The 21,894-nt window shown below is 48.2% G+C and overlaps 1 protein-coding gene across 8 annotated transcripts; it reads right to left on the bottom strand.

Moving 5' to 3' along the window:
* Window positions 1-424: 424 nt before the first annotated feature.
* PPRC1 (PPARG related coactivator 1) lies at window positions 425-15,434 on the bottom strand. Of its 8 annotated transcripts, none has more exons than XM_025467009.3 (14): window positions 15,223-15,434; window positions 10,755-10,943; window positions 9,993-10,139; window positions 9,775-9,876; window positions 6,773-9,662; window positions 6,418-6,471; window positions 5,520-5,577; window positions 4,669-4,739; window positions 2,926-3,655; window positions 1,805-1,954; window positions 1,606-1,672; window positions 1,363-1,484; window positions 965-1,116; window positions 425-681 (listed from the first exon to the last, which is right to left on the bottom strand). In XM_025467009.3, exons 1-14 carry the CDS (start codon window positions 15,373-15,375, stop codon window positions 578-580), a joined length of 4,989 nt encoding a protein of 1,662 aa, XP_025322794.2. In that variant the 5' UTR covers window positions 15,376-15,434; the 3' UTR covers window positions 425-577. The 8 variants fall into 8 exon arrangements, with proteins under 8 accessions (XP_025322794.2, XP_035563675.1, XP_035563670.1 ...); XM_035707782.2 differs by lacking the exon at window positions 15,223-15,434 and adding an exon at window positions 15,002-15,156; XM_035707777.2 differs by lacking the exon at window positions 15,223-15,434 and adding an exon at window positions 14,665-14,940.
* Window positions 15,435-21,894: the final 6,460 nt, after the last annotated feature.

The raw sequence follows: 21,894 nt of genomic DNA, 5'->3' as shown, positions 1-21,894 counted from the left end.
GAAATGAGGAATCTCAGGCCCAACCCAAAAGCCAGAATCTGCATTCTAAAAAGATGACCAGATAATTCAAATTCCCTTTTAAACTTGAGAAAGCACTGCCCTAGAAGACTGATTTCACTGACAACACATCCTGAGCAGAGTTCCAACAGGATTTCACATCTGACCAAAAAGGGGTCCTAGAAACTAAATGGAGGTAAGCACATCCCTGATTGTGTTCAGATTGGAAAAGTGAGATGTCTGGCACTAATACCATTGAAAGAAGCACAACAGCACTTGAGAATTCTCTCTAGTTTGTGTTTATTAGTCTGCATAGTGACTTAGATCTTCCAAACACTGGGGAACCCTCAGCCCCATTAGAACATAGGAATGCAAGTTAACTTGTTTCAATGCCTGTTATAAAAAACAAATAACCCTTTTTAAAAAATCTGATTTAACACATTTTTTATTTCACTTTTTTCCATTTCTTTATAAAACAGTCATCTCCTCACTAGCAGCTCTCTCCCCTAAAGTGGGGGAGGGGGGGTGGAGGAGGTTGGACACCTCCAAAGAAAAAGGGAAGGGGGAGAAGGGCCCAGGGTTACCTCCTGAGGTTCTTCTGGGCCTGTTTCAACAATGTGTCAAAGTCAAGAGAATCGAATTTACTCTTTACAGGAGCAGGGTCAAAGTCTTCCCGGTTGGAGTCTATAAAAATAGAGACAGACATCAAGGTCTGTGACATCCCTACCACAGGGTCCTCAAATAGCCAGTCTCCTCCCACCCCAATAATGGATGGAGATAGTATAACCTTGGTTTTTAAGTCAAAGAGAGAGCCCTCATTTCTCCTCTCATCCCACCACCCCCTAGGTTCTTTGTCACATTAAGTATTAGGTCAGTTCCATGAAAGAGAGCCCCACTCTCAAAAGGTTGGGAGCCCTTCTGGGAACAATATGAAGTATACCAAAGCCTCGGGGTCTCTTCCACTCACCAAGATCAGAATAGCTTCTCTTGCAGAACTGCCTGCGGCCCCCAAAGCAGAGATCAAAGGGCTGTTCATCTGCCTGCCTCAGCTTGTGGCCACTCTCGATGGCTGCAAATGCCTCCTCAGCATAGCGGTAGGTAACGAAACCATAGTTGTCACTGGTGGGGAAGGTGAGGCAGAGGCTAGGATGCCTATTTGGGCACATGCTATGGTGAAGAAATACTTCCCAGGGTATAGAGAGGGACTGGGGTGGTTCTTCTCAGTCCCCAAATGGCCAGCCCTTTGACTGTGGGAGTGAAGGGGTCATCCTACATTACCTAGCACAAAGAGCAAGGGGGAAAGACAAGCATCAAAGTAAATGGACGGGACAGAAAAGACATTCTGACCTTAGGGCCCAAGCTTACCCTTGGACACGGAAGTGGATAGTGCACTCCTCAATCTCTCCGAAAACAGAGAACCTCTGTTTCAGTTCTGACCTTGTCATTCGGCCAGGTATCTTCCCAATAAAGACCACTCTTCTCTCCTCCTATGTTGGAACAAGAAAAATTGACACACCATGAACCACGGCAACTGCTGTAGAAGATTCTCCAAGCTCCTGGCCCAAGGACAAGTCCCATCAACCCCCCAAAACCCGTTCCTCTACTCACTATTGCACGCTCCTTCTGCAGCACCCTCTGCCTTTGGTAATGGTCATGTGAACGATAAGAACTGTACCTGACATGAGAAGAAGGTACCAACCATCAGCCACCACCCCCCACCCCCCGACATTAGGTAGCTCAAATCTCAGAACTCCTCAGGCATTTGCATCCCAGATGCACAATCTCCCTGATCGTATACTATACTCACCGCCGCCGCCTGTCACTTCTCCGTCGGGGGGATGGGGAGCGGGACCGGCTTCGAGAACTGGATGACGAAGATGAGGAAGAAGAGGAAGAAGATGAGGAGGAAGAAGAGGAAGAGCATCTTCGGGAACGTCCAGAGGAACTGCAACTGGATCTGGAGGATAAAGGAGCATGCAGGAATGCTGGGAATGGTGCAGATATATTCTACTTACCTCGCCTTGGACCCATCCTTCCCTCCCAGTCAGGAAGGTCAAGCCCAAAGGCAAAGCAGAGCAAAAGAGTTCTAGAAGAACTCCACAGACGACCGAACTGAGGCCCTCATGAACTTTAGATGTATCTGGAGTGTTTTAGTGTTTTGGCACAAATCACACTTTCAATTATGCAATTAAAAACAAAAATATTTAACAAGTCAGAGTGAGTGAAGAAAAATAAATGGAGACTCAAGAGTTAAGGGGCTGGGCCTTAGGTCTTACAATTAGCTGGGGGTGCCAGGCCTGGGTCTCTGGGTTCCTGCTCCCCTAACATGTCTCACAGCAGTGCTGCGACCATGGTGTAAAAGGAAGGTGACTTGCTAGACCTGTATTAGAGATCATTTCTCAAGAGGCCATTCTGGTTCCAAAACCAAGAATTCTTATGAATTAAGTAGGAAAATTTGGATCTGTTACTGAGAAAAATGTACTGTCAGAAAATATATGAGGTCACAGTAACAAAGGAACTGCCCAGACTCTTTCCTCAACAGATGATTAGAAGAACTGCCATTAACAACCCCCTATCCCACCTTCCGACAGCCCACCAAGAAAAGAGAAGTGAGGACTACTGATACAGTACGTGACAGATTAAACATGGGTGAGATCTAACCCTAATGGTCTCCCAAAGGCAGGGTTGGTCAAGGAAGCAGGAGACCTCAGGGATATCTCTAACTCAAATAGAGGACAGAAGCTATCTTCTCACAGCTTGCCTCCTTCAGTAATCCAAGAAAGGGCGAAAATACAAAAGCCAAGACAGAAGTGGAAGCCTTAGAGCCTGAATGTATCAAACTCAATGTGCAAAAGCTTTCAAAGTAAACTGGAGGAGAGCACATGGACTTCCTAAATGAAGAGGACCTAACAAGGCATCAGAGCTCACCTTCGCCACCTCTTGTGTGGGGGGGAGAGGGACCGGGACCGGGACCGGGACCGGGATGAGGAAGACGACGATGAGGATGAGGAGGAAGATGCTTCGCTGGTCCGGTTGGACCCAGAGCTGACAGAACGGCTGCTGCGGCCACGGCAGCCCTGCCAGCCCCGGCTTGGGGGACTGGCTGACCTGCAGGCTTTTCGGTAACAGCGCACTGACCGCTGCTTGGCTGAGGGCTCAGGGGGAGTTCTACTGTTCATGTCATTCCGGCAAGGTGAGGCCTCAGGGGACAGCAAGGTGGATGGTGCGAGGCAAGGAGCTGGGGGATCTGCCTGCTCACTGCTAGTCCTGTGATCAAGTGGCTCCTGGGAGGCAGCTGTGCGTGGGGGCAGGGGGGTGACTGGGCCCAAGGACAAGACAGGTTTGATGGTGATGTCCTGATGGCGTTTGACGTTCCATCGGGAGCCCACCTCTGGAATGACTAGGGCAGGCGTCTTTCTGGGGGGAGTCCTGCTCCGGACACAATAGTCATGGTCCCCAGAGCCCACATGGACTGGACTAGGGCCATGGACCCCTTCTTGGAGGCGGGTTGCAGCTGGATGTTTGGCCTCTGTAACTCCTTCAGGCTTCAGGGTTCCCTCCTGGGCGGTGGACTTAGGAGATTTGGCTTTGGCCAGCAGTGAGACAGCAGCCAGGGGCTTCCATAATTGGTGGGGAGGGGTAGCTGGAGGGGTGAGCCCTGTGAGGGGAGGGAGGATGGAGATAGCAGGATGAGATCCGATTCTACACTTCCCAGCACTGCGTATATAGGCTCCAGTGACCCCCACTTCATGTCACAAAATACACCAACAACAGTCAACAGCCCAAATTCTCCCACTGTTGCAACTACTCCTACCCTCAAGTTTCCTATCTTGAAGACCAAGTAATAAAAACCTAGCCAAAAAAAAAAAAACAAAACAAAACAAAAAAATACCCAGCCAGCTAGGGTCCGCCTGAACCCCTCAACCTCTCACTGCCCCAACCTAGCTAGTGACTGTCTCCTCTACCTCTCCATTCTTAGACCCAGCCCTTCCCCCTAGTACTGCTTGACTTCAGGACTGCATCTTGCCTGGACTCCCATAATCATCTTCCAGTGATCTCCTACCTCAGGCTTCACATCCATCCACCTATCTCTTCTACATTCCTGCTACAGGGAGCACCCCAAAACCAACTGCTTCTTCAATGCACAAGATGAAGTCCAAACAACATGGCATTCAAAGTTCCCGTAGTCTGACCTCCTACTTAACCACTTGAGCTTTATCTCTTGCTTTAGTTCTGCCCACCACCCGCATCAGCCAATACACTCCAGCCAAACAACTCACAATTCCCCAAAACATACCAGGCTGGTTTTGTTTCTTCAGTTCACTCCAGCTGCTCATTCTCTTTAGAATGCCCCATCCCCTAAATCTATCTGATTGATATCAGTGATTTTCTCAAACCTCTGCTGCAGGGATTATACCTTCTATATATAACCCTCCCCTCACTGACCCATTTCAGACCCCACTATAAACCACAAAGGCTTCTTTAACAAATAACTTCTGATACTCAACATGCTCATTAGTTTATACATCTGCTCCCTGGACCATGAGAACCTCAAGGATGAGGATCATATCTCTGTATTCCCAACACCTACACACACCTGGTGCAGAGCAGGCTCTATAAACATTTGCTGCACAAACTAATCAAAGGCCGAGTTCGCCACTCTGAACCCACCTGCCACGTTGGCCAGTTCTGGGGCTTGTAACCGGTCTAGGGGCCTCTTCTCCTGGGGAGTGTCAACGCTGCTGGCGGGGGGGAAAAGGGAAAGCCTGGTTCATTGCCTCCTCAACATCTTGTACATCTCTTTTCCTCACAAAGCAATGAGAGAGGGGTGTGTGCAGAGAAGAAAGGGATGCACAAACTGTCCCTATCACTCTCCTCCAGCACAGAAGGGCTCTTTGTGACTGTGATGTAGGCTGGGTCTTAACTTGGCTCTGTTCAATTCTAGGAGGCAGGCTGGCTATGACCTTGAATCCCCACCCCCACCTCCTTTAAGCCAGGAACCTTGCCCACCTAGCTTAAAACCCAAAATCAATGTGGATGGGAACATGCTCAGCAGAACAGGATACGGTACCATGAACATGAAAAATGAAAAAAGGCCTCTCAGTGCTGGAAGACTGGGGAACAAGGATGTCCAGGGTGCCTCCTCCATGAATCAGGAGAGCCCTAGCATGAACATCTTCCCCTACTTGATTTTATACCATTACCAGTATTGAGCAAGCTTAAAAGTCTATTAAACAAAAGAAAGAAATCCCCAAAGCCACGATGTGCCAGAAGATAAAAAGCACCTTCAGGACATCTGGAATCCCAGACTGGCATCAGCAGAGAATAGTACACATCCTCCTACCTCACCACCCAAGACTGTGTCTAGTAGTGATGGGCTGAGGGGGGCACGGGAAAACAGGGACAGACTCTAAAGCTGACTAAAAGTCCCTGCAACAGAAGCATCCAGTTGACAGTCCTGAAGTGCCGGCCGGCTGCTGACCAACAGCTGTAGGGTAACTCGCTCATGTCTCCATACTCACCCTGAGTTTCCTACAGCCAGGCTGTCAGCAGGAGCCGGGGGAGGGCACTCCTTTTTGGCTGCAAAGAAACCAAATTAGTTAAAAGGCCAACCAGATGTTCCAGATTGAGGTGGACAAAAGGGCTGGCTTGGAGACCCAAAGAAGGAAAATCTACTTTACCTATAGATTTCACTGGGCTCTCCCCAGAGAGGTCCACTCTCTCCTAGTGGGTACCCAGGTACTATTTTTAATCATGTCTCTGCTCACAGACATCTGTTAACTCCTCATGAATCTGCGACAGAGTCCAAACTTCCAAGCCTAGCATGCAAGGTTCTACATGACCTAACTTTACTTCCTGGTCTTGTGGTCTACTTTTGTTCTACACTTACCATATTTTATATTTTCCCTTGTACTATAGATGCTTGTTACTAAATCAGGAATCATTTTAAAAATTTTCCTTCCCAATTAGACCATAAGCTCCTTGAGGATAGGACACAGTACCCTCTACAGCATCTAGATCCTTGCTTTGTACTGAGAAAGCTGAGCTACCCCTTGCCTTCCAAACACACTATACACAGTCATTCCTGTACCTCTGCCTTTATTCACCACACAGACCCCCTGTCTTCAGAATCCAGCTTGAGAGCTACTACCTTCTAGAAAAATGTTCCCTACCAACCCAACCCACTTCAATCTCCACATCCATCTACTCTTCGTAATTCTTGCCATGCTGTACCACCACCCCTCTCCCTGGCTTAGATTGTATTGTAGATGAACCTTGTCTCCCCATTCTGACAGGAAATAAGATTAATTCTCTGAGACTGCCCCTCCACCACTCCCTTCCTTCCATCTAAGCAACAGGGCTGGGCCCAAATTAAATAGCAACAGAAAGGGGTTTAGCGTAGCTACCCAGGCTCCTCACCTTCGGATTTCTCAAACTGTTCCAGCAGACTGGACAGGTCCGAAGCCTCAATTCCTGTGGAAGCACACCACACAGGATTGGAGACAGAAAACTCGTCTTATAATTCCCAAATCACCTCACTTCTCCCTTTATGCTCCCCCTACCCACTGTACTAAGTAGACTAAGGCAGGAACACAAAGCAGGAAGGAATCAAACAAACTCAAGAGCTCTGCCTCTCAGGAACCCTCCAAACAACCTACCTTCCAAACAACCAAAGCTCAGCCCCGTCAAGGTAGTTTACCTTGTTCTACGGAGTACACTCACCATCCAAGCCCCTTGCCCTTTACTCACATCAACTAAACTGTGTGGCACTTACCAATCTCACTGATGAAGGCCTGTACCACGTCCTCAGGGCCTTGAGTACGTGGGGTAGGCAGGAAGGAGAGTTTCCTTAGACGGGCTGGGTGGACAGCAGGCAGCTTAGATATAGTGCTCTGCTTTGGTGTGGGTGTGGAAACAGCCTTGGCAACAGAAGAGAGGGGCTTCTCCCTGGGCCTGGCTTCTTGGGTCTCAGGCTTTAGCCTCTCTGACGCAGGCTCCTCAACAGCCACACTCTCAGCGGACAGACATGGTGGAGCCTTGATCTGGGGGCTTTGCACTGGGGAGGACATCCTGTGTTTCATATGAGGAGATGCAGGCATGGACTTGACCTCTACCTTGGTGGGCTCTATTGGTGGAGCTCCCTGGCCAGCTGACCCAAGACAGAGGGGAGGAGCCATTGACCCAGGAAGTACACTTTCAGAAGGACCAGCTGGACTGCCACTGGGCTCCACCTTGGGTGGAGGAGCAGCTCTCCCAACAGATGCTAGAGGCAAAGGAGGTGGTGGCAAAGTAGGCCAGAATGGAGGGTGTTGCAGCCCTGGACCCCATCCCAAGGGCCCATAGGCACAGCTGGAGCTATAAGGTGGGACTGGGGCTGGAGGAGGTACCCAAGGCACATTGCAAGTGGGGGGCACAGCATAGGTGCCAGGAGTACCAGATACCAGGGGCACTGTTGGTGGGGGGGGCAGGCAAGGATAGCCAGAAGGGGACACAGGGGGATAACAAGGCCAAGGTGGCACCGGAGCATAATGAGTATAGGGATCAGGTGGCACTGGCCTCATAGACATTGGAAGACTGGGAGGCTGCAGTGGTGGTGGGGGCAGACTGGGGATCCCTTGCCCACTTGTAGGAAGGGGCAGCACGGGGGTCAGGCCTAGCCCACCTGGAGGAAAAGGCAAAGCAGTGGGCATTGCGGGAGGCATGGGCTGCACAGGAGGTAGAGGTCTTGCTGGTAGTGGTAGCTCTTGGGATGGCACCTGCTCAATGGTAGTTGAGGCCACAGATTTGCTTACAGGTGGCTCAGGACTAGAAGAAGCAGGGCTGGGACCCACAGGCACAAAACAAGCCTCAGAGGGAACCTCAGGACTTCTCTGCAGAGTTGTCTTCTTGGCAGGGGCTGGTGGGATGACAAGACAAGGGATGTCTGCTAGCCCTGTGGGAGTCTCTGGGAGACTGGGCCACTTCCCAGCTGGGGGCTGGGGACTCCTCTCTTCTGCCTCTGCTTGGCGCTGTTGCCTTCGTCGCCGGTACTCTGACAGGCTAAGAGGTCGAGGTCTGGCTTCCTGGGTTGTGGTACTACTTTCTACCTTCACAGGACCCCCAACCTCCTGGACTTCGGGGATGACAGCCTTTAGAGGGTCCAAGGACTCTGACTCTAGAAGGAGCCGGGGAGCTGGATTCCCCTGGACTGATGACATTGCACCACGTCTGGGATCAGATGGCCTAGACTTAACTAGCACAGGATCAACTGGAGCCAGGTCACTGGGAACAGAGTCAACTGGTGCTGAGTTAGCTGGGACAGGGTCACCTGGTGGCAAGTCATCTGAGATGGGAACAACCACTGTAGGGTCAATTTCTGCTGAGTCAGCCAGAACTGGGTCAATCAGCACTGGGTCAGCTGGGAGAGAGACAACCAGTTCTGGGTTTGCTGAAGCAAGGTCAACCAGTGCAGGATCAACAGGTACAGGGTCAGCTAGAACAGGATGAACTTCAGTGGGATCAGTTTCAACAGCGTCAAGTGGCATGCGGTTGGCTCGAGCAGAGACATGGGTTGGAACAGGGTTGGCTTGGATGCTGTCAACAAGGTTGGAGTAACGGTCTAGAGGATCTTCTTTAGCACAACTAGCTTGCCCAGCACTACTCTCCAAGTTCCCAGAGCTAGGTTTCTCCAAGGCAGCTGCCCAGGCCCGAGCCCAAGCCCGGGGCTTCCCTCTACTACGAGGAGGCCCAACCTCTTTTTGAGGTTCCTCCTGAGGCACATTTCTTGCCTGAGAGGTCACCTCTGTAGCCATGGTAGGCTGCCCACGAGAAGATGACCTCAGCCTCCTGGTATAGCCTTCTGCACAGGATGCTGGCTGTTCTTTGCTCTTCTTCTTCCTGCCCTTTCGAGCTCTCTGAGAGCTCAGCATTGTGTTGGCTGGTGTGTTGTGAGTCTCCTTGGGCATCATTGGCTCCATGACCTCCCTGGGCTTCAACAAGCAGACTGACTCTAGCTTTTCCTGGGAGTCCACTGACAACCTCTCTTTCTCAGGGCAAAGGTCTTCCTTGGGCACAGCAGCCTCTGTCTCTGACTCCAGCGTAGGCATGAGTAGCTTCAAAGCTGGACTGGCCTCTAGTGAGTCATCCAGGAGCACAGGCTGGGGTCTGGTAGGGATCTGCCGTACCACAACTGGGATCTCCAGGTCATTACCAGCTGTGGCTGCCTGGCCCACTATCTCCAGCACCACACAATCCTCAGGCAGTGTCAAATCATCCGGCTGCTCCTGAAGCTCATCCTCAAGTGCTGTCAGGTGGGTGAGGTTGGGCAGGCAATAGGGATGCATGGCCCGTACCAGCTCACTCAAGGAGGAGATGCTCTCGTCACCAGCTGCTTGCACTGCCATCTCTGAGGCTGAGGTTTTCTCTTCCTCCTTGGGGCAGGCCAGGTGCATAGGAAAGTCTGGGATATTGCTCACGGAGTTGTCAAGTTCCCCAGCAAGCATCTGGCCACCGAAGTTGGCCACCTCCTCCTCCTCTTCCCCATCACTACGCTGCTGGGGAGGAGGTGATTGGCCCCGGCGAGCTCTTGACCTTGAGGATCTCCAGCTAGGAAGCTTAGGGGAAGAGGTTTCTAAGAAGGAAGGTGGGGAAAAGTCCCAAGGAGGATCTGAGAGAGACATCTCAACCTGTGAGAAAAAAGAGAAGCTGCAAGTTTTCTCCAAGGATACATTTTGCCAGGCCTGTCTCCACATACTCCTCCCTCCTGGGAGTCTCTGAGGCTCCCTTGGTCAGGCTTACCCCACTCACTCTACTACTGCCTGTGCTGGGCCCCAATGTGTCAACCGGGGTGATGAGGTCACATTCCGGGGGTGTCCGGGAGAGAGTGAGCAGCTTGTGCAGCTGAGAGAAAGGAAAAGACTTGAGATGAGTGCTTCACAGCCATATGAGTAGGCCCACAGTTGTGGCTCTAACCTTTGCACCAACCACACACCCCCTTCCCCTGGTCCCACACTCACAGAGGAGCCCTCCCGAGGTGACACAAGTAGTTCTGAGTCAGGAATGCTGTCAAACGGAGACAGGTTCTCGGAATCTGCATTGTCCAAGATCTCTGTCAGAGCTGTAAGTAGTGACACTTCATTCTGGTCCTCCAGAGATAGCCTGCTCTGCTCCAGAAAGACAACAGGAAGGTCTCACCATCATCCCTAATCATCTACTGGCCAGTGAGAAGGACTGAACACCAAGGGAAGCAGGCTCAGTTCAGCTCAATTGCCAAAGAGAGGTCTAAAGGATGCCTGGGTAGCTCAGCAGTTAAGTGTCTGCCTTTAGCCAGAGAGAGATCTGAGTGCAGTGCAGAAAGCATGGGCTCCAATCTCATTGTCATCTCCCACCTCTCTAGTGCCAAGAGGAGCCTATCAGAATTGAGGCTTAGGCTTATGTTTCATATACTCCTTCCACCCTCAGACAAGATGTGGGATGCTCAGCAGACAGCCCTTGGCTAGGCTGGAATTGGACTCAAAATAGACTAGAACCCTCTGGACATGTGAGATGAGGGCCCATGCAGCAGGAAAGGCCTTAGACTATTGTTCAAGCCAGCTAGGGCATCCTCACATGGGACATGGTCTGGCAGCCTACAGCTCCAACTCTGAGACAAAAAACACACTTCAAGGACTTGGTTTGGGTATCCAGGAACCAAGATCCTGGGAAAGCAGAGCCACTGAGCCATAGCCTAAATGCACAGCTCCCACCCAAAGACCTTTTTAAGCCCAGCCCCAGCTCACCTCCCCAAGGCTCCCAAAATCCTCAATGAGGGAGATGAGGGAGGCATCCATGTAGCTCTGCATGGTCCCCAGCAGTGTCTCATCCTGCAGTATCAGCTCCTCCATCTCCAGGTCCTTATCCCTCAGGCAGGGGCCAAGCCGAGACAGACTGACAAAACCAGAATCCTCCCCTTCCTCATGCAGCAGCACCTGGGACAAACAGGATTATCAGAAGGGCATGAAAGCTACAGGGCATGGGACTTCTGAGGCACCTGTGTGATAGGCTCTGTAAACCGTGTGCCCAGCCCTCCACCAATGGCCCCAAACTCAGCAGGAGCCCCACCAAAGCCAAAAATCTGGACTTGCTGGGCAGAATGAAATACAACCCATGAGCCAAAGTACCAATCAGGATGGCAGTGTTCAAGGACCTTCTTCTGGGCAAAAAAAGGTTTGGACTCCATCCAGAAACAGTTGGAGCCACACAGACGGTTATTAAATGAGGGAGTAAGAACATCAAAAAGATCAAGATTGTTCAGAAAAGTTGTCTGCCGGTAGTGGTAAAAGCAGATAGTCTGAGGGGTATACCAAAGGAGAGGTGGTCAGTGAGGAGGCGACTTCAGCTCCAACCATCTTACCTCCCTCAAATCCTGCTCAGACCTCTCTTCCTTGCTTAGCTCAAACCCTACCTTCTTCAAGAATACTCAGGTTCCCCAACCCATGCTGATCTCTCCTCATATCCCTGAATTCATTTGTCTCATAGCACTTATTTTTCTGGCAAATGTGATATCCCTTGCATCATTACTAAAGCTGGATTCTAAGTTCCTCTGGGGCAAATAACCCTTTGTACCATACTAGCCTATATCCTTCTTGAATCTTGGAAGGGTTTAAACATTCACACTTCAATCAAACTTTTATTTTGAAGGCCCTACAGTGTGCCACTCAACTTCTCAATGGTAGTTCCAAAGAAAAAGTCTCTTCCTAACTCTAACAGGACCACATGAGCACAAAAGAGAAAGCTTGATTCAGTACATGGAAAAGCCCCACCCCAACTCTTGCCTGAAAATTAGCAACATCTTTAGCCTTGTCAGGCAGGGAGCCTCCGCCCAGGCCTGTCAAGAGTGTGGGCGTGGGCGGGGCCAGAGGTAGCTAGAATGGGGCTGGCAAGGCCAGAGGCCAGAGCCAGGGGTATCTCCACTATACGAAACAGATGATGAAAGCCAAAGAACAGAAACAAATACAGACAAACCAATCCCCCCTCCCCTTCAGCACCAAAGGGAAAGTTTACACCTCTTCCAAGGGAGGAAAAGAAAAAAGAAAAGGCAATAGGTGTGACAGTATCCCCATACCCACGCTCCTAATCAAGCTGAAGAGTTCCAGTGCCCAGAGAGGAAGGCTAGATACACTTTAGGAGGCCAAGTCCAGAGAGGAAGTGAAAGGTGGCAGGTTTTAGGCACCAACTCCTCCCAAGCCTTCACAATCCTATAATTACAACTAGCAGCTGAATAGCACCTGGCTCAGCAAACACTCTTGGGTGAGCAAGGAGGCTGCATTTCGACTTGTCCTGCCACCTACCTGACCTAGCTACTGGGCCAGAATCTTACAACAATGTCCAGCTCTGAGAACTACTCACAACCCCCATCAGGAAGGTACTGGAGCCCCAGTCAGAGACATACCCATCTTCCCCTGACATCATCTATCCCTCAATCCCCAAGAAGCACAGCTCTCAAGACTACCAAGATCATCTAGGGGCTAAACCCAGGTTAAAAGAGAGCGAGCCACCAGCATCTCCAGCTTCAGCAACCTCCCAACTGGCTTTCCACACCCAGTCTTGTCCCTATAGGATTCAAAACCAACTACAAACTATTAAGAATACACAACTGATAACTTTTTGAGACCCTCCCTAAACCCCTCCAATGGCATCTTACTGCTCTTAGCACTAAATTTAAACTCCTTAAAATAACTTCGAAACCCTGGTGTTGGGCAGCCCTGGTGGCGCAGCGGTTTGGCGCCGCCTGCAGCCTGGGGCGTGATCCTGGAGACCCGGGATCGAGTCCCACATCAGGCTCCCTGCATGGAGCCTGCTTCTCCCTCTGCCTGTGTCTCTGAATAAATAAATAAAATCTTAAAAAAAAAAAAAAAAGAAACCCTGGTGTTCCCCACTAGGCACTTCTACTCCAGTGTGTGTCCTCCTACCACTTGCCTCTCTCTACACAAGACACACAGGTCTCTAAGTTTCTTTTTTTTGTTTTAAGAGATTTTATTTAGGGGTACCTGAGTAACTCAGTTGGTTGGACATCTGCCTTTGGCTCAGGTGGTGATCCCCAGGAGTCCTGGGATCAAGGCCTACATTGGGCTCCCTGCTCAGCAGAGTCTGCTTCTCCCTCTGTCCCTCCCCCTGCTTGTGCTCTTTCAAAGAAATAAAATCCTAAAAAAAAAAAAAAATTTTATTTATTTATTTCACAGAGAGATAGAACCAGTGAGCACAAGCAGAGGGAATGGCACAAGGGCAGGGGAAAAGTTGCTCCCCAAGCTAGGAGCCTGACTCCCCAAGCAGGGTCCTGGAATCATGACCTGAGCTGAAGGTAGATGCCTAACCCAATGAGCCACCCAGGCACCCCTTGCCATTTCTTCAATAAACCTTGTTCTCTCCCACTTCAAGCCCTTCTCGCACTATTTCCTCTGATGAAAGCCTCCCTCCCCCACCACACAGACTTCAAAAGTCTCAACTTAAAATGTTCTTTCCCAGACCCTGCAATGTAGATTACTACTGCTCATTATGTAATCCCAAATATGCTGCACTTTCCTTTTGTCCCACTCATTATTTATTGTCTATCCCAATAAAACCATCCTAGAGAACAGGGACTATGTGTGGCTTACCACAGCATCCCTTCTGTCTAAACACAGTATCTCAATAAATATTGGTGGACTAACTAGCTTCCACATATCCACCTTTATGAGAGAGAGGTGAGAGATGAGACACACATAATTTCTCCAGGAGATCCTCTCCAACCCCAGATGACCACCTAAATCGGATTACTGCTGGGTGATGGATCCTTCCTGCCTCTCCCATAAAAGGTGAGCAGTCCCCAGGCTAGGGCCCCAGAAGCGAGAGCTTGGATTGGTTTGCTGGAACCTGGAACGGACATAGCCTGCAGCCTAATTCCCACCTAAAACCAAAACCAAACCAAACTGAACCACCCAAAAGTTTTCAAGGACTTGGCTTAATTAAGAGAGATAACAACAGTTCAGACTAAGTCCTGCCCACCAACACTCTAGGTAGCAACTTTTAAGAAGCCCTCTGCTGAGGAGTGAGATGATAAGCTTCTAAGTACTGAGAAAACCAAGGAAACAGAATCTTGACAGAAGCCACCCCATCCAATAAATGTAGTATTGAATAGTTTTTAAATCTCCTTCTTTTCCCATCCGAGCAAAATTCCAAAGGGCTTTAAATACAAATCACCTCAGTTTATATGTGTCAGTTCACAGAAGCAGGCCTTAGCTGCCTACTCAAAAGAGACGCTGAAGGAAAAAGGGAAGGAGAAAGGATTCCCTTTCCCTAACTTAGTCTTGTCCCACGTATATGTTGACACTCCCCAAGCCCCTTGAAACACCAATAAGGCAGGTCCGCAGGCAACCAAAACGCCAGTGCCCATGACTCACAACCCACGACAAGCCAGTCAGACAGAAGTCGCCACAAGCGTACTCCACAGCCCTTCTACCCTCCCCAACACACCCCACCATCCGCAGGCAACTGACTCCCCGCACATCTGGAAGGTCATTCACCATTCGCTGTTGAGGCGCCGTGAACCAACGCAGGAGAAAAAAACTACTCCCAGACCCTGGGCAAAGTTGACTCTAACAGCCCCTAACCTTCTTTCTAGGCTAGGGGCCCCCAACCGGGTCAGAGATGGCGGGACGGGCTGAGACACACCCAGTTCCCAGCAGTGCGGCTCCAACGCCGATACGAGATGCCGGGCAGCCAGGAGCGGGAGCCACGTGGACATCCCCTCCCCGCCCCCACGTGGACCCGCGGGCCACCCCCCCACCAGAAGCCCAACCCACGTGGGTGCCAAGGCCTCCTAGAGGGGGAGGGGAAGCCGACAAGTTCTCCCGGGAAAATTGCTCTCCCCCCCCCCCACGTGGCTCCGAAAAGGCACTGCAGAGCGGTGCTAGCGGCACCCCCACTCGGCATCCTTAGAAAAGAGGTCTTAACCCTGAATTCCAAGTCCGAATCACTGACCCCCCACCACGGGCCATGTTTCCGACACCTGGCTATGCCCTTTCGGTGTTCCAGAGGAATGGCCATAGGGACCCTGTCTCTGCCTACGTCCCTTTAGCAAACAGCCCAGATCCATTCGGCCCAACCCGTCTCCCACAGGCAGCCGGCTTCTCCTCCCGAGCGCTTCCTCCCTTTCCTGTGGCGTCCACGTGTCACCGCCCGGCACACGCCGCTTTGCTGCCAGCCGCGGGCCGCCAGCCAGTCTCTCACCTGCTCCCCGCCACTCACAGAGCCCACAGTCCCATAAGGCGCTTGGCTCCGACTCCCCCGACTGCTGCCGCGGACTCCACCGCCGGGGTCGGGTCCGGGGCCCCCACTCGGAGACGGCGCGACTCCGTCTCTGCGTCCCCGGCGCGCCGCCATCTTGGCCCCTGAACACCCAGCGCAGCTCTGGTCGCCGGCGCCGCCTCGCCCAGCAGATTATGGGAAGGGAACTACAATTCCCGGAAGACACTGCAAGACTACGGATCCCAAAAGGCCTTGTGGCGAGGCCCACTAGCACCTGGGAAGAAGGCCCTGGCCTCGCAAGGGAGCCTGGGAATTGTAGTTGTTTTAAGCGGAGCCGCCGCGGCACGCGCTACAGACCTAGTGTCACGCTTAGTTCTGTGTTCCATGGGGGAAATCTAGTTGGGGAATGCGAGGTAATAATGGGAGAGTTACATTTGTACATCTCTTTATTTTCCTATTTTTTCCAACTGTCCAAACGCCTTCTTATCTGGCATTCTAGAATGCGGTATTTTCCTTTTATCTTAGTCAAAGTGGGCCCGTGTTTTGAATCAGCACCCCCTAGTGGGCACCCGCACTCCAGGCGCTAACCTTCACGTACTTTACTGCGCCACCACCGCTAGTTTAATATTTTTTTTTGTTATAGTTTAATCTTCCTTTATTTCTAGTTTCATTAGGAAATAACTATATACACCACTGTATAAGTTTAAGGCATATAGCATGATTGTTTGATTTACATGTACTGTGAAATGATTATCACCATAGATAAGTTCAGCTAACCCATCTCACATAGATAAAAAAATATTTATCTCCTTGTGATGAGATTTACCCTTTAGCAACTTTCCCATACATCATATACCAGTATTAGCTATGTAATGTTGCACATTGTATACCTACTACCAATTTATCTTATAAACGGAAGTTTGTAGAATTTAATCTTAAAATGCCTCATTTGGGGGGACCCTGGGCTACTGAGAAACCCACATTGGCACCTCATTACCAAATGTATTTCTTGCTGCTGCACATTATCTTGCTGTCATACAAAGACAACTAGTGTTCTCCTGCCTTTGTTTTCTGTTTGGAATATTCCAACTTGGAAACATCTTTCATGCTCTTTTATTTAGGAGAACCTTATTGATCATCCCAACCAATCCTGAACCCTCTCTATATTTCTACAGTCCGTCACTATCACCACTATTCATTCATTTGCCCTTTAGACGCTCCTTGTTTTTTTTATTTTTCTTATTTTTTTTTAATTTTTATTTATTTATGATAGTCACAGAGAGAGAGAGAGAGAGGCAGAGACATAGGCAGAGGGAGAAGCAGGCTCCGTGCACCGGGAGCCCCACATGGGATTCGATACCGGGTCTCCAGGATCGCGCCCTGGGCCAAAGGCCCGCGCCAAACCGCTGCGCCACCCAGGGATCCCCGGTTTTTTTTTATTTTTAAAAAAGTTTTCTTTTTTAAAAAACATTTTATTTATCTATTCATGAGAGACACAGAGACATAGGCGGAGGGAGAAGTAGGCTCCATGCTGGGAGCCTGATGTGGGACTCGATCCCAGAACCCCAGGATCACACCCTGAGCCAAAGGCAGACACTTAACCGCGGAGCCACCCAGGCGTCCACACGTACACTTTCTAAAATAAATAAATCTTTTTAAAAAGTTCAAGTAGCTCTAAACTACATGTAAAACTATATATAAGGGGCCTACTAGATAGCTCAGTTGGTTAAACATCTGCCTTTGGCTCAGGTCATGATCCCAGGGTCCTGGGATCAAGCCCCAGGTGTGGCTTCCTGCTGAGCAGGGAGCCTGCTCTCCCTCTCCCTCTGCTCCTCCCCCTGCTTTTTGTGCGCTCTCTCTCTCTATCATAAATAAATAAAATCTTTAAAAAAAAAAAGAACTATATAAAAAATGCTCTTGCCTGCAAATTCCAGTTTTAATCCCCAGATTTAATCTTTGTCACCTTTGGTATGTATTCATCCATACTTTTTCTATGCATGTAAAAATGTATAGGGAAACACACTGGTCTTTTCTTCAAAAATAATGACCATTCCAGGGGCTGGCTTCATCAGCTGAGCATGTTACTCTTGATCTCAGGGTTGTAAGTTTGAGTTCTACATTGCGTACAGAGATTACTTTAAAATTTTAAAAGAGGACACCTGGGGGCTCAGCGGTTGAGCATCTGCCTTCAGCTCAGGGCATGATCCCAGAGTCCAGGGATGGAGTCCCACATTGGGCTCCCTGCGTGGAGCCTGCTTCTCCCTCTGCCTATGTCTCTGCTTCTCTCTCTCTCTCTCTCTCTCTCATAAATAAATAAAATCTTTTCTAAAAATAAATAAAAATTAAATTTAAAAAATCTTTATAAGAAAAATATGACCATTACATATGTAGGATTCTACAACTTGCTTTTTTTTGGGTAACAATATATTAGTCTCAATCCCGGACCCCAGGATCGTGCCCTGAGCCAAAGGCAGACACTCAACTGCTGAGCCACCCAGGTGTTCCACAATGTATTAGGTTTTTGTTTTTTTTTTTTTTGTAAGATTTTATTTATTTATTCATGAGAGACACAGAGAAGCTGAGACATAGGGACAGACTATTTGGGAAAACTGAATTCTGTTCACAATATTTTCATAACAGTCAAATGAGGGAAAAAATAATTTTTATTTCCAATAAACTTGGAAATAATTTGCCTATGATAAATTAAGAACCAGTACAGGATGGCATAATTCTTCCTCTAGGGAAGAAACATATTCTTTTTCTTTTCTTTTCTTTTCTTTTCTTTTCTTTTCTTTCTTTTCTTTTCTTTTCTTTTCTTTCTTTTCTTTCTTTCTTGCAAAAAGTGATTTTATTATAGCACAGGGACAGGACCCATGGGCAGAACAAGCTGCCTGGAAAAAATAAATTTGAAGAGATGCCCTGTAGGGACGCCTGGGTGGCTCAGCAGTTGAGCATCTGCCTTCCATTCAGGGCATGATCCCAGGTCTGGGGATTGAGTCCCACATCCGGCTCCCTACGAGGAGCCTGCTTCTCCCTCTGTCTATGTCTCTGCCTTTTTCCGTGTGTCTCTCATGAATAAAATCTTTAAAAAGAAAAAAGAGAGAGAGATGCCCTGTAAATACTGGCAGTTTAGCCTCTAATTATGGTCATTACTCTGGTGATTGGGCTTTGGGAAGAATATTAATGTTAAAGCAGAATGTTGGGTCATTTTGCTTTTTCATCATCTAATGAAACAATCTATTCTCATAATTATGATGTCTGCATACAATCTACTCAAAAAGGTAATACATAGGGGTGCCTGGGTGGCTCTGTGGGTTGTGTCTGACTCCTGATTTCATCTCAGGTGATGATCTTAGGGTTGTGAGATAGAGCCCCATGTTGGGCTCTATGCTCAGCATGGAGCCTGCTTGGGATTCTTTCTCTTCCTCTCCCTCTACTTCCCTCCCCTTAAAAAAAAAAAAGAAAAAAAAAAAGATAAGAATATGAATACATCTTTGGATTTCCAGTGCCACCTAAACAAGTGTGTCATGGTTCCTTATCTCCTTGGCAGGTGCATCCCCCCCCCCTTTTATTTAAGATTTTATTTTTAAGAAATCTCTACACCCAACATGGGGCTTGAATGCACAACCCGGAAATCAAGAGTCATATGCTCCACTGACTGAGCCATCCAGGTGACTGGCAGGTTTATCTCTAGGAGCCATAAAGGAAAACCTCAAGGGTGGCTGGCTCAGTTGATAGAATATACAACTCCTAATATCAGGGTTGTGCATTCCAGCCCCAATTTGAACAGAGACATTACTTTAAAGTTTTTTTAGGGATACCTGGGTGGATCAGTGGTTGAGCATCTTTTCTTGACTCTATGCTTACCAAAGACTCATCTGATTATAGTAACTGACTCCTCATAACATGTTCTTTTTTTTTAAGATTTTATTATTTATTTATTTATTTATTCATGAGAGACACAGAGAGAGGCAGAGACATAGGCAGAGGGAGAAGCAGGCTCCATGCAGGGAGCCTGATGTGGGATTTGATCCCAGGACTCCAGGATCATGCCCTGAGCTGAAGGCAGGTGTTTAACCGCTAAGCCACCCAGGCATCCCACCCATAACATGTTCTATGTTGAGAATGTGTGTTGATCAAGTGAAACAAAATGCCCAGTTCAAACAACATATTTTTCAGTGTGAATTAACAAATTAGCACTTTGGTTTATTTATTGAGTGCCTACTATATGTCAGGCACTGTGTTAGGCACTGGAGATATAGCAATGACAAAACAGACCAAAAAAAAAAAAAAAAAAACCCTCCCTAGTGCAGCTCAAATTCTACTGAGGAGACAATCTGCAAGTAAATAAAGAGTTACAATAATATTGGAGAGCTGCTAAATGCTATCAGAAGATAAATGGGATGGAGAGTGTAAAAGGTGAGTGGGAACAAATTTATATGATTTGCACATTGGAAGTAAGAAGCACAAGGAGAACCTAGCCATTCAAAGAGCATTTTGTAGTAAGAACAGTCAGCATATAAGCTGTGACGTGGGAACCCATAACTGAATTGGTGTGTTCAAAAGGAAGACCAGTTTAAAGTATTTCAGAGAAGAGGGAGAGTATGCCAAGATAATGTTTCTCACGTGTATTTAATTTGTGTGAATTAGTCTCCTGAATCTGATGTGTTCTGATTCACTTCCTAAATTGAATCTCTAGGCCTACAACACTGAAGACAAGATCTAGTGTGCTTGGAAACCCTCAAATGGCCCCCAATAAGCTCTGCCTCTTGTTATTCACACTCCTATTAGCCCCACCCCCACATTGTAGCAGGGTCGTCTGTGTGAGCAATAACATAAAGTAGAAATGATGATACATCACTTCTGAGATTAGGTTATGAAAAGACTGAGGCTTTCAGCCCAGGTGCTCTTGTTTCTCTTTCTGAAGGTAATGTGCCATGTTTTGAGAGCAGCCTTATGGATGGCCCACGTAGCAAAAAAACCTGAAGCTTCTGTCCAACAGCCATTGAAGAACTGAGGCCTATCAACAACACTGACAGTGAACTTAGAAGTAGATTCTCTAGCCTTAAATTTCGCAGACCTCGACAACAGCTTGACTATAATCCTGTGAGAGTCCCTGAGCTAAAATACCAACTAAGCCACTTCTGGATTCCTGACTCTTAGAAACTGAGTGAAATAACAAAAGTTTGTCTTAAAGTGCTAAAGTTGAGGGTAACTTGTTCCACATCATTAGAAAATTAATACACCTGGATGGTAGTTACTCTGCCAGGGAGTTGTAATCCTTCAGGCACTATCTCTCTCTCTTTTTTTTTTTTTTTTAATTTTTATTTATTTATGATAGTCACAGAGAGAGAGAGAAAGGGGCAGAGGAGCCTGATATGGGACTCGATCCCGGGTCTCGAGGATCGTGCCCTGGGCCAAAGGCAGGCGCCAAACCGCTGCGCCACCCAGGGATCCCCCAGGCACTATCTCTTTTAGTGTTTTATATTTAGTTCCTAAAACCCACTTTTGAGGAATGGTTTGGTCTTCAGCTTGCTGTCATATGTCTTTGGATGAATTAGAAATATCCCTGGAAGGGATGCCTGGGTGGCTCAGCGGTTGAGCGTCTTCCTTCGGCTCAGGGTGTGATCCTGGAGTCTCGGGATCTAGTCCCACGTCAGGCTCCTTGCATGGAGCCTGTTTCTCCCTCTGCCTGTGTCTCTGCCTCTGGCTCTGTCTTTCATGGATAAAGAAATAAAATCTTAAAAAAAAAAAAAAAAAAAGAAATATCCCTGGAAGAATTAGAAAAGCAAAGATTACCATTCTACTTCTACTGAGGAAAAAAATTGAGGTGAAGGAAGGGTTGAACCATTTGGACAGAGGCACACAGTGAGCAGATTATTGTTTTTTTGTTTTGTTTTGTTTTGGTTTTGGCTCCCGAGTTCCACTACTGTGCTAAGCAGGTGGTTATTGAAGGAGAAATTAATAGGTTTCATTCACTTGGTGGGAATGCTCTGAGTGACAGGGACCCTTTTGGAAAAAAGGGCTCTTCCCAAATACGTGCATGCATAAGAATCACCAGAGGAACATTTTTTTTTTTAATTCATGAGAGGCAGAGAGATAAGCAGGCTCCACGCAGGAAGGCCAGCGTGGGACTCGATCCTAGGTCTCCAGGATCACACCCTAGCCTGAAGTTGGTACTAAACCGCTGAGCCACCCAGGCTGCCTGAGGAACTTCTTTAAAATGAAGACTATCTAGATCCTTTTCCTTCTCCAGAGACAAATATTTCCTCCATATGGAGATGCCTGGGTGGCTCAGTGGTATCTTGTCTTTGGCTCAGGGCATGATTAAGATTTTATTTATTTATTTATGAGAGACACACACAGAGAGAGAGGCAGAGACATAGGTAGAGAGAAGCAGGCTCCATGCAGGGAGTCCAATGTGAGACTCGATCCTGGGACTCCAGGATCATGCCCTGGGTCAAAGGCAGACGCTCTACCGCTGAGCCACCCAGGCATCCCAATAAATAAAATCTTAAAAAAAAAAAAAATTTTCCTCTATCTGAAGGTGTAGACTTCTGCATATTTAATAGGTTTCCTGGGAGGTTGTGTGTGTGTGTTTTAAGATTTTATTTTTTTTAAAGATTTTATTTTTTTATTCATGAGAGACACAGA

The sequence above is a fragment of the Canis lupus genome, chromosome 28 (assembly GCF_003254725.2).
Source record: "Canis lupus dingo isolate Sandy chromosome 28, ASM325472v2, whole genome shotgun sequence".
Lineage (NCBI taxonomy): Eukaryota > Metazoa > Chordata > Mammalia > Carnivora > Canidae > Canis > Canis lupus.
This window is presented reverse-complemented; position numbering and strand designations above follow the sequence as displayed.